The sequence below is a fragment of the Canis lupus genome, chromosome 13, assembly GCF_003254725.2.
Source record: "Canis lupus dingo isolate Sandy chromosome 13, ASM325472v2, whole genome shotgun sequence".
In the NCBI taxonomy this organism is placed as follows: domain Eukaryota; kingdom Metazoa; phylum Chordata; class Mammalia; order Carnivora; family Canidae; genus Canis; species Canis lupus.
In genome coordinates, this window is record NC_064255.1 from 33,748,835 (window position 1) to 33,761,174 (window position 12,340).

General features: G+C 51.6%; 1 protein-coding gene across 2 annotated transcripts in view; it reads right to left on the bottom strand.

Moving 5' to 3' along the window:
- Positions 1-12,340, bottom strand: part of FAM135B (family with sequence similarity 135 member B) — a 283,971-nt gene that overhangs the window by 82,131 nt on the left and 189,500 nt on the right. For both annotated transcript variants that reach the window (XM_025450413.3, XM_025450411.3), the window contains exons 6-7: positions 9,882-10,055; positions 5,237-5,363 (exon numbers count right to left, since the gene is read on the bottom strand). In XM_025450413.3, the coding sequence (XP_025306198.3) occupies positions 5,237-5,363; positions 9,882-10,055 (301 nt within the window). The remainder of the gene's footprint in view (positions 1-5,236; positions 5,364-9,881; positions 10,056-12,340) is intronic.

A 12,340-nucleotide genomic window follows, 5' to 3' on the forward strand; every position in this document is an offset into this window, starting at 1 on the left:
AGTGCTTCACCTCTGTGGGCATGTTATTCCCTCCCAGGAAGATGCCGTTTTGCAATTCTCGGCAATCCGACTTAAGAGGGAAGTGACTCCAGAGCTACGATCTAGAATTTTCTCTCAGTGCCATGCTCCTGGGTCTGGAAAGCACCTTTGAAGTCACGCTGAGGATGGAGGGGTTTCCCACTGGCAGCCACCACATGCATCTCAGACAATTCATCTGCTCTGCAGAGCGCAGCCCGCCCCTAGCACGACTTCTGGGATTTCCACAGTGAGCCCAGGACCGGGGACACTCAAGGTGCCAGCTAGACCACGTCTGTTGGAAAGTGAAAGGCCTGACAGTCTACTTGCAAGGGCTTTTGTTCTCCTGCATTTGGAAGTTCTGGGATTCCATGGGTTTCTGACACTCGTGCATGTGCCCTGCCCCAGGCATGCACACAGACAGAGCAGAACCACAGCCGGCCCCGCAGCGCAGGAGTCAGTGCCCCTTCCCTGGTCCCCCACGAGACCCTTCAGGGCTGAAGAATGGGTGTCAAGACCGCAAGAGGCTGCAAGGCTGTGAGCTCGAGCTTAACCTCTATCCCAGGTCCTTTTTCTATAACAGGAAATGCACCTTGGTGGTCGAGGAGTGCATGTGCACCCACGACTTAAGAGAGCAAGTGTCCAGACATTTGATGTGAAATGGTTGACATCACTTTACACACCACTGCACAATTGTAAAGCTTCAGCTCCTGCTTTGTCTCATGCGCTAGACCCCAGGACCCACTGCAGGGGAGACAGAGGTGCTTTCATTGTAGCCCTGCAGCACACAGGTGCTAGCACACAGTTGGGGCCTACTATGTGACCGATGCATGAGCACAAGCACACTGATGTCCCTGCCAGGGGAGGCCGAGCTCTGAGGACAAGGAGAGTCCTCAAGCCTGTGTGCCTCTCCACCAGGCTGCTATCCTGCCCTCGGGCAGTGGAGTGACCCAGCGATTTCGGTGACACACTGGGAGGGTGTGGCATACCTGGAGGGAAAAAGGGATTTGTTGGGTTTGGATTTGGATTCTTGATCTTCAACGAGCGTCCGCCAGAGCCCTAACATTATTAAGTGTGATAGCAACTACTATGTGTCAATTTTGCCAGGCCACAGTACCCAGCTCCTTGGCCAAGCATTATTCTAGATGTCTCTATAAAGTTATGTTTTAGAGATTAGCATTTAAGTCATCAGACTCTGAAGAAAGCAGATTATCCTCCATAACATGGGTGGGCCTCATCTAATCAGGCGAAGATCTTAATAGAAGGACTGATCCCCCTCTCCCATACCCAACAAGAAGAAATAATTTGGTCATTGGGTCAATAGACTGCCTCTGTGTTCAAACTGCAGCTCGTACTTTGGTCTCCAGCTGGAGTTAGTCTGAGCTGCCTAGAGTCAAGCCTGGAGGAAGTATTTTGGAGAGAGAACCTTTTCCAAGGAAATCAGAGACTGCTTCTCAGAGGATGTGCGTTAGACTTCCTTCTGCGACTTCCTTCCTTCCATCAGGACTAACCTGATGATTTCGGACTTGCTGGCCTCCGTAATCACACGAAACAACCCCTTAAAATAAATCTGTGTGAAACATCCTCCTGGTTCTGTTTCTCTAGAGAATCTGGACTAATAAATCAAGCATGTGTCAAATGCCCCCAATTGCACCAGATAGGGACAGGGAATGCTGCGTGGGGAGATGGGGCCCAGCACAATCTCATCCAATCCTCGTTCTACACATTGGGAAACAGAGAGCCAGAGAGGGCAAGTGTCTGACTCAAGGTCACACAGCAGGTTGGTGCCGAAGCCAAGAACGAAAGCACACCTAAGACACTCTGTTCGATGTCCTACCCATGAGACTCCATGGGGGCTCTTGGAGTGACATTCAATTTAATTATGTGGATAAACCAAAAGAAAAAATAATCCAACAGAGGGTCTTATTGATCACTCTGTGCCAGGCTCTAGGCTCCAGGCTTTTATATGCTTATGTCACTAATCTTCTCAGCAACCCTGCAAGGCAGGCATTAGTGTCCCTTTTTGACAGATAAGCTGCAAATCAGAGAAGGAAAATAATTTCAACAGGGCAAAGCTGCTGGCTTGTGATGGGGAGGGGATGCGAGCTCCAAGTCTACATCAGAGGCTCCACCTCCAGCGAGGCTGCATACGTGGAGGGAGGAGCTTGGCTACTGGAGAAGGGACCCTCGCCTCCCGTGTTTTTTCACATGGTCAGCTCGTTTTGCTATGGAACTCTAGTTTCTGCAAACATCTTTGCACGGAAAGGCTTATTTTGAAGGGAACACCTGGCCTCTAATCCTTCCAGCTGATGCTGCAGTCTGCGTGGATTCCCATGTTATTTGCTAATGCACTGGGCTTCTTGGGGATTTGGATGCGCAGCTCCTAGGGGAGGAAGGGGGAGTGGATTTTATTCTCTGCTTGGCAGCCCTTGCCTGGTGGGAAGGCACGGGGTGGGTGCGCAGCACTGAGCCTGCATAATTGGATGGGACCCAAATGGAAAATACACAGGAAAAGAATCAGGTCCTGAAAATAACCCATTGAGCTAAGCTCCATGAGCAAGTTCACTGCTGAGCACCCACAAATAAGCTATTTTATCTGACTCTTGTAAAAGACAGGGATGTCTTCTTTGACACACATCCCCAAAAATAGCCAAGAAAAGAAATAGAAGGGGGAAAAACTATACTGTATCATGTGCCTGCTATGGGTCTATTTTTGTACTGTCTTGATACATATTAACTCCTGAGATTCTCTCTAAAAGCAGGTATTATCCCATTCTCCAGTTGAGAACTTGAGTTTCCAGGGGTGAGTCAACTCCCCCAAGTCACATGGCGCTGAGGAGCACAGCAGGCGCCTGAGACCATAATCTTTTCTCTCCCACATCACACTCTCTCAAGGGCAGGGATCTGGCTGGGTCATGCTCAGCCTCTCGGATGCCAGGGTCCATGTTCCCTGCCCCAGTCCACCCCAGGTCTAGGGCTCTGAAAGGCCTCCAAGGAAAGCCCTGCCTGGTGCCGGGCCTGGGCTTGTGATGCTGAGTGAGCTTGGTCTCTGTCCCCAGACGTTCAGACACCAGGGGAGGAGAGTCTGAGCTGCCTAGAGTCAAGCCTGGAGGAAGTATTTTGGAGAGAGAACCTTTTCCAAGGAAATCAGAGACTGCTTCTCAGAGGATGTGCGTTAGACTTCCTTCTGCGAGACACTATTATCATAATCGTCCTCACAGGCTCCTATGGATCCAGCAAAAGGCCTGTCTTGGAATATGCGTCAAAATGCTTTGAATTGACCTACGGCCTCCGATGTTCCCTAATGTCCTATGCCAATTACCTGGAAAATGGTCTGAGCTGGAGATTTTCAGGTCCATCTCTGGGGAGGCTCTGTGCCAGCACATGTACGGGAGAGGGAAGCAGGACCCAGCTGAGGGTGCAGCAGGGCTGTGATGTGGTCACAACAAAGGTTTCAGCCCACCCACAGGCAGTCTGGAGCCAGGCCTGCAGCAGGGGGTCGGGGCCGATCCAGGGAAGCACACAGCATCTGCTAAGGAGGAGGGGTCAGTGGGTGGCCCTGGGGATGCAGAGGGCACAGGAAGTCCTGGCCTTCCACTCCTTCCCAGTCCTATGCCGGAGCCTAAAGCCATCTGTGTGCATGAGGTAATACAGACACACCCACCTCCCCTGCCTGGCTGGCTGGTCCCCTGGCCTCCACTCCCTGCTGGGTCCAGTGTCATCACCGAGGACATGGGTTCTAGAGGCTCAGTGGCTGCCTGAGATCCTACATCCACACGTCGCTAGAGTCCACCTTCAACGAAGTGCTATTTGGCTTTAAAGTCTCCTCCTTTCAAAGCACAGAGCCCTGTCCTGGGACCAGTCCCTGTCCCGCAGGAGGCTCACAGCAGCTCTCTCCTCAGCTCCCCACATGAGGACACGTGACATAGAAGCCTGGCCCAGATGGACATGTGACTTAGGGCAGCTTTTGCAGCCTGGCCTCCCTGGCTGGGGCTCAGGCTAGGAGAGGTGATGTCATAGGAGAGCCAGCAGAGCAGGGGACTGGATATGCTGGACCCTGTGAGCCAGGAGTGGGGCTGCACAGCACAGTGGGGTGCCTCTTTGGGGGCGGAGGGGGGGCAGGCTGAGTGCAGACAGCCTTCCACACTTATACTATGGGCTGTGGGATGGTAGTTCAAAGTGTCAACCCAATGGGCCACAGGGTGTCCAGACACTTGGCTAAACCTGATCCTGGGTGTGACTGTCTGGATGAGGCTGACATTTGAATCAGATCGCCCGCCCGACATGGGTGAGCATCACCCAACCAGCCAAGACTGTAGAACCAAAGGGCTGAGCCAGAGAATGTCCTCTCTCTGCCTCCCTTCCAGCTGGGGCACCAGTGTTCTCCTGCCTGCACATCCAGGCTCAGGCTGGAATACCACCAGCTGGGCTCTCCTGGGTCCCAGCTGGCAGGGGGTCAGGTCTTGGGACCTGTCACCCTCCTTCACCACATGAGCCAATTCTGTCCAACAGATCTTCATGTATATGTATAGTGTAGACATAAATATGTCAATGCTCGTTGGAAATACTCTAATCTGTTCCTCCATCTATTTCTTGCTGTTTCTGTTTCTCTGGAGAAGCCAGGCTAATGCGGGCTGGGTATTTTTGAGCAGGTCCCTAATAAAAATGCTCCTGTGTTGGCTCAGGAGAGACAGGGGCAGAGTGATGCTGAGTGTGGCCAAAGCCGTGCACCTTACAGAAGGGTAGGGATGGGTGCTGATGGGGAAGAAAGAACGAAGGAAAGGTCAGGGTATGTATATTTATTGAGTACCTACTGAGTACCAGCATTGGGCTAGGAACTTTACATCCATTACAGCCACGGGTATACACATGACCCCAGAAGATTATTAAGTTTTCATGACCTCACCCTTTGGGGCGGGGCCGGGAGGAGAGTTAAGACCCAGAAAAGTGAGCAAGTGAGAGACGGGGCCAGGTTTTGAAAACAGCTCAAGGCCAATAGGCTTTTAAGGTTATGATGCCATCCAAGGGAGGCCCCTCACAGGGGACCACACAGAAGAGACGCATGTGAGGACCCTAGGGCCAGTGTCTGCCCCAAGGCCGGCATCAGGATAGGTTTCACAAGAAGGCAGGGATGGATGGGCAGATGAGAGGAAGGGACACACACCCCACGCCCTGGAAAGCCGAGTGTGGCCTCAGGGCCACGTCCCTGTGTGGACCTTACCTCTGAGGATGTCGGCTTGCAGTATCCGGCTCCGAAGACCAGGTTTTCCAGAGAGAGGCTGGACTGTTCTGGTCCTGTGTCTGGCCCGCCTTTACCAAGCCAGGAGCCTCTTCCCGGACGGGTAAAACTGCAAGGCACGAGGATTGGAGAGGGAGAAAAACAGTGTCAAGAGAGGGATGGTGCCAGGAGCTCAGCCCCTCGGGGCTGTCAGTGGGGCACTGGGAGCTAAGACATTTAGGAGGCGTAGTTTGCTCCGGCCTAGGTGGTGCACCTGGCATGAGATCCTGGCAGGAAAATGGCACACATCCTAGAGGCTGACCACGTGCCTGCCGAGAGACACTGAGGCAGGGCTCCAAGGGGACGGGCTCCAGGCCAGAAGGACGGGGGGCTCCATCCGGTACCGTCTGGGTCTTGCTTCTACTCCCTTTGGGGTACAATCTGGAGTGAGCTCCTTCAAGCCTCCCCCCTTCCCTAAGCTCCTGTTGTATTTCTGCTTAATTCATTTATTCAAATATGTGCTAGGTGCGTGGCACACAGCTGGCGCGTGTTCGGTGGCGGGGAGGCCAGCGGATGCAGCAGGCATGGGCCTCTCTGCAAAGACACTGTGGCCTAGGGAGGGAGCCAGGTGTAGTAGGGGCAAGGTGAACTCCGAGCCGTGAGCACAGAAGAGCAGCGTCTGGAACCAACCAAGTGAAGGAGGACCCGTTTGTGGAGAACGGCCTGGTGGGCTCGAAGCCCAGGGGCAGCACCCACAAGCTCCGGGTGCCTCTGAGGGGCTGAGACGTGGGAAGGGTTGGTCTCAGCACCTTCCCCGGCAGCCCTGAGGATCCCATGAGATGAGCCCAACACAGCTTTAAGTACAGCATCAGGCAAACGGTAATGATTCCATAAATGCTCCAGCTGTTGTCGATCATGCCACAAATATAATAAAATCGAACGCCATCATTACCGTGTTTAGATAGTTACTGTTGATAACAGCACAAATATCACCGGGTGTGATATAATCATCACTCTCGTGTGGCTGGAGCAGCGATGTAAAGCGAGCGTGCAGTTTAGCTACAAATGGGTAAGAGGGACGTTTCGGGGTAAACAGAGAATACATGCCATGAGCAGCGATGCTCAGGGCACGTTCAGGGGCAGGATGCAAATGAATAACTGGAGTCACTGGTTATTTTACTTAACTGTGGGCTCGGCTGGCTTTCCCAGTCGATCTGAACCCCTCACGCCGAAATCCAGCTCTTCCCATTTAAGGATTAAAAAGTAGATTCTCTTCTTCGGGGTGTTTCAGGAAAGGCGGGAGGCCTTTTGAGGTTACATTTTAATTTCACACCTGCATCTTCCTGATTGGTTTTAACTGACACTGCAAAGCTCACCTTTCTGGAAAAACCAGAGCTTGCCCTATTTGACAGGTATTTCCTATAATTTTAAAGGGTTTCCTCTGCTCTCAGCCACTGTGAGCGAACTAATAGAAATCCTTCCTGTAGAATCCAGAGAACAGAAGACAGTTCTATTTTTACCCCCATCCCTGGAGAAGCAGGCTTTGACGTTGAATGTCTATGTGGGCTCCTCTCTGTTGCATCAGATTTGCAAGGAGCTCTTTCCGTCAGGTTACATTTTCTACGAGGAGTTTCCAGATCCCAATTCCTCGTTAGATCGTATCAAGGCTCCCAGCAGCAGGAGGAGTGACACCTGCTTCTCACAGCTGTTTAGGTCAGTGTGAACACTGAATCTCCTAGTTGGACCCTCGCTGGTCCTCCTGCCTCCACCCTGATGTCACCTGCAGCCCAGCCCACTCTGGCCAGCAGAGGGATCTTCATGGTGTAGCTCTCAGGAGGTGATGCTCCTGCTCAAAACCTCCCATGCTTCCTTCTTCGACAGTAAATGGATTCTCAAGTCTGTAATGTGTTATTAGTCACATTGTTAAATGTGAGCTTTACCCACCCCAGTTTATCTCCCTGTGTCCAACTCAAAGGCTGTTTCTTCTCTGAAGCCCATCCTGGTTTCCCCTGAGCAGAACTATTTTTTCCCCACACTTAAAGTTTTCTCAATTCAGAACATGCTTGTTGGGTGCTAGCCAGGAGGCCGAGATCGGGGCCTGTGACACGGTAGGCACTGTGTAGATTTTAATCAACTGAATGCATGGCCAGGGTCTCAACGACGTGTACTATCTCATTTAACCCTTCTAACAACCTCCTGGCATGTAGTGACACAGAAGCCCCGGGAGGTGAAAAGTCACCTGTTTGAGCTAAGATGCTTAATCAGCAGGAGACTCAAAATGGAACCCAGAATCCAGATCCCTTGCACCCCAAAGCCAACCCTTTTAAGCCCATCCCACATCGTGCTCCCAGGGTGGTTTGCATACTGATCTAGACTTAAATACTTAAATGTGTTTCTGCCCTGCTGGGCTCTAAGCCTTTTAGGGTCCCAGATCTGATCCATTCATCCCAGAGCTTCCTGGCTCGGCCTTTCCAGAAATGGCTAAAGCTTAATACCCACCACTAATCAAGCACGTGTTCACCATATGTTGGCACTGACTGTGTGCTTCATCTCACCCCCTTCATTTCTGTTGGGTTAGTATCACTGCTAATTTTGGTAAGTTCCTTCCTCCCTCCCTCCCTCCCTCCCTCCCTCCCTCCCTTCCTTCCTTCCTCCTTTATTTCAATGTTGAACCAGATGTCTAGAGAAGTTAGACACCCCTCCAAGAATCTCCAGCAATTACCTGGTGGTGCTAGACATCAGGATGGGTTCTGATGCAGCTGAGGCACAAGAGCTCCATCTCTGGAACCCAGAACTGCCTGCAGGGAGCTCTGCTTTTCCCAGCTGGGCTCTCAGCTCACCTTTAGCAGTGGAGAGCCAGCCACTCACAGGACACCACCTTTGGCCATCAACCCTGTGTCGCTGACAGCAGACAGACTGTGTCCTCACGTCTGCGCCAAGGCCACTCTCTGCCAAGCCTTAGAGCGAGCACACAGCCAGGGAACATCCTTAGCAGGATCATCATACACCCTGCGGCTTTCTGGATTCTATGTCTCCTGCAAATTCCCAAATCCAGGTCTGCTTTCCTCTGATTCTGTAATGTTTCCTGTCAAACGCAGCATTTGCCATATGATGATGCCATAAATGCAGATGGGCTCCCTCCATCCAAGTCTGTACTCCTCGAGGGAATCGTCTATCACAGTGTCTCTCTAGTATACTCTTCATGTCCTAATGCTGTTCCTGGGGCACAGCAGGCCTTTGATACAGCCCTTCAGACAGACCAGTGAATAGTCTTATGGTCTCCCTTACAGAGGCACCTTCTTTTCCCTCAGGGTCTGGTTTTCATGGAGGAGTTCAATCCTCGATGGGCAGGAGAATGTCTACACTCACTTGTAGAATGCTGGAAGCCAGGCACTCCGCATGCACAACCCATGACGCCAGCTCTCTTCAACTTCAGTGGCCTTGGCTCCATTCATGGGCTCTGAACTAACACCCTGCCGTGGGCTCTCCCTAGGTCAAAACCCAATACTGCTGAAGGCTCGCCCTATGTAGTGCCCCTTTCTCCCAGACACCATGTTCTTTAGCCCACCGAGCCTTGATCTCCACGTGACACTTCTCAGTTTGGGGATGATGGTTGATCTGACACATAGCCATCAGGTCCACCATTCAAGGTCAATGTCTGAATTGACCCCATCAACAAACGCAGCCTGGGAAGGAGCTCGGCCGAGGGCCACAGGATGGAGTGAAGGCCTCCAGGAATAGCACCTCTTGACCACATCACCTGGCTAGGATCCCAGTTCCTCCTTCCCTACTCGGTGACTCCAGCAGGCGATCAGTGCCTGGGCTTCACCCAACACTCAGTGGGACTGGAGTCTCTCCCACAGTCATTTGAACTCCCAGTTGGGGAGTCCCAGAAGCTGTCCTGAAAGGGGACACTGGAAAATCAGCTCCTTCCTGAGATGTCACACTGCAAGACTGTCTCCCCAAATGGCCCTTTGCACATGTGAGCAGCCCATGCCCAGTTCATGGGCAAGGTTCTGAAGTGATCCCGTGTACACATCTGGCCATGTCAGGTGCATAATGCAATGTGCCAGCTCCATTCCTGCAGTTGTAGGATTCAGGAAACCTCAGTGGTTTATGGGGTTTCACTGACTGGAGAAAACATGGGGCCACACAGGTGGTCTTGCTTTTGAACAAAGAGCAAGCTGGGGAGAGGGAAGAAAAGAGAGCCCTGCCCCGGGGCCTGGCCACATCCTCGTCTAAGAGTCATGGGATACATGAGCACTCCTGGTTTACAGATGAAGACTGTGTGTCTCAGGGACATGTGGGGACTTCTCAGACAAGGCACAGCTAGAAAAAGCAAAGCCTGGCAGGTGCGTGGGTCTGACCCCTATGGAATCTGGATCTGATCTACCGCTGGCAGGTCTTCAGCACAACCCACCCCTGTGCCCTCCTGAAGCCCTCTCCACGGCTCCCACCCACTGCTCACCTCTCCTCTGCTCATGAAGGAGGCCCAGAGCCTAGACTGTCGGCCTGGGAGATACTCCTCTGGTCTGTGCCCATTAATCCCGGCCAGCCCGGTGCCCCTGGACCATACCGGGGACCGAGCAGAACAAGAAATACAGGGCGGCACCCCCGCAGGTCTCAGATGCTATCCATAACCTCATACCTGATCAAGGGCTGCTGCAGAGCCACCAGGGCAGCGTGGATGGTCACCGAGATCACTGACAGGTGGAAATAGTCGAACATGACGGGGACCTGGTGGTGCAGACCCCTCCGGGGGTGGAAGTGCAGGCCGAGCGTGCGGCTGCTGATCAGAGGTGCCCCCGCCACGTCCCTCAGCCTGGAAGGCAAGTGAGCGAGCGCACGTGAGTGATGGCAGGCCATCCCTGCTGTCACCCAGGCAGGTCTGCGTGACAGCCTCACCCCGGGGCCAACCACCACGCACACATCATCTTATTCAATCCCTACAATCACCCTGTCTGGTAGAAATCATTTCTCCCATGATCGGCAGCTGAAGAATTTAAGCACCCAAGAAGAAAAAGAACTCAGGAGGCATCACACAGCTACCTCTGGGCAGCCCCGGGGCTCAGGCTCTGCTGCCACGGACACCAAGCCCTTTGTCGGGCCAGTGGTGGAGACACTCCCAGATGCATTTCAAGGCTCATCTCAACACTGGAGCCACCCTGAGCTCCCTCCCAGCCTGCCTGCCTCCCTCCCTGCTCATCTCTCTCCACCCACAGCCAGGACAGCACTCCCTTTGTAAGTTTGTATTTTCTACGAGATCTCTGCCTCCTGAGACCAGGAAATGTGACTGACTCGCCTTTCTATCTCCACCATCTAGCATCCTATCCAGCACACTACAGAGTCTGGCTCAATGTTTGTTTATTAAAAGGAATAATTGTCTGCCCGAATGAGTAAATGAGTCCCAAATCATACTTGTTAAACAGTCTGATCACTTTCATCAAGGATTCCTCTACCTTTGCTCCAGTATTTTGTCCTCGGTGTGAGTCTGATTCCTAACAGATGATCTGGCTGGGAGGCAAGGTCCAACCGAGCCTCTGATGATAAAAACGGGGTTGATTCTGCTCTAAATGAAGCTCCTCCAGTGCTAATCCCAAGCTCTAGAAACCGGTCACTCAGCTTCTCTCAAGTTTCTCTGAACCAGAGCACTTGGGACTTGGGAAGCTCTACTTCCATGAGTAAAGCAGAGAGCTCAGAGAATAGTCAGAGGACAGGCTTCTCCTTCCTCCGTAGATGGGGAAATGAGACACAGAGTAGAAGGGGAGCAAACTCTCAAGACCCAGCACAACAGGTTATGCTTCCTGGAATCCTTGCTGCTTATAGCTTGTGTGCAAACTGACGCCAAGTATATAAATCGCTGCAGCCCAGTGTGACTCCATAAAAGACCACAAACAGGGCCTCCTCTCTTACCTGGGAGAAACCTGATGGGGAAGGGGTTAAGAGCACACCTTCTAAGCCTCAGAAAGTCATTATCATTTATAGTCACTTTAATTCTGACAACAATTTGCTGAGGTCTTACTAGGAACTGAATCCAGTTCTTTTCCTGCAACCCGTATGACCATCGTATGAGGTCTTTTCTAGTATTTACAGATAAGGAAGTAAAGCCAGCCTGAGTTAACGGACTTGTTCAAAGTCATAAGATAAAGCCAACCATGCAGTCCATTCTGCAGTACTGGACTCTATTACTTAGAATGCATTTGGTCACAGCGTTGTGGGAATCACAGAAATATTCTTAGGCTCAAACAACAACAGGATGGGAAGTACATGTCAGGGTAGCAAAGGTGTCAAAAATGTGAAGAATTTAAGCCACATTAATAGGAGTAAAGACCTCAGAATAAAGGAGGTGATAGCTGTTTTGTTCTCTAAAATGGCTAGAGCCAATCAATGGAGCTAAAACTCAGTTCATGGGTTTCTCAGTTTAGAAAGGATGGAGATAAACCTGAGAGCACTGAGAAGACACTGTCTGTGTTCTTATAAAGGAACTCAAAAAGAAAAAAGTCAAACAAACAAACCCACAAAACACGGAGAAAGAGCCCTGATATTTAGTTGGAGATGAAGAGATGACTTTATTGAAGAGTCTTATTATCTGATCTCAAAGGGTCATCCTGATTGAGAATTTTTCTAAGGGGTGGCATGGACTAAAATCGAGGGCAAGCGAGGGAAGGCACACCAAAAGGACTTGTTCCTTAAATAAAGAAGAATTTCCTCATAGGCAGAACTGTCCAGGGATGGAATGGGATCAGATGGCAAGGAGGGAGCTACCTGTGTCCGTGGAGGAGTACGCTCATGGGCCTGTACCACATAGCAGGTGCAGGTGTAAGGGTAGACTAGAGCAGGGTGATGTTGACTTTGGGGATAAGATAATGCTTTGTTGGGGAAGGAGTGCTGTCCTGTGTGCTGCAGGATGTTCATCGGCATCCAGAGAATCCACCCATTACAGGCGAGTAGCACCACCCCCAGTGTAACAATCAAAAATGTCTCCAGATGTGGCTAAATGTCCCTGGGGCATAGAATCGCCCTACCCACAGTGAGGACCACTGGAGGAGATGGGTGTCAAGGGGTCTCCCCAATCCCTAATATTCCACACCACACTTCTCTAGTTTG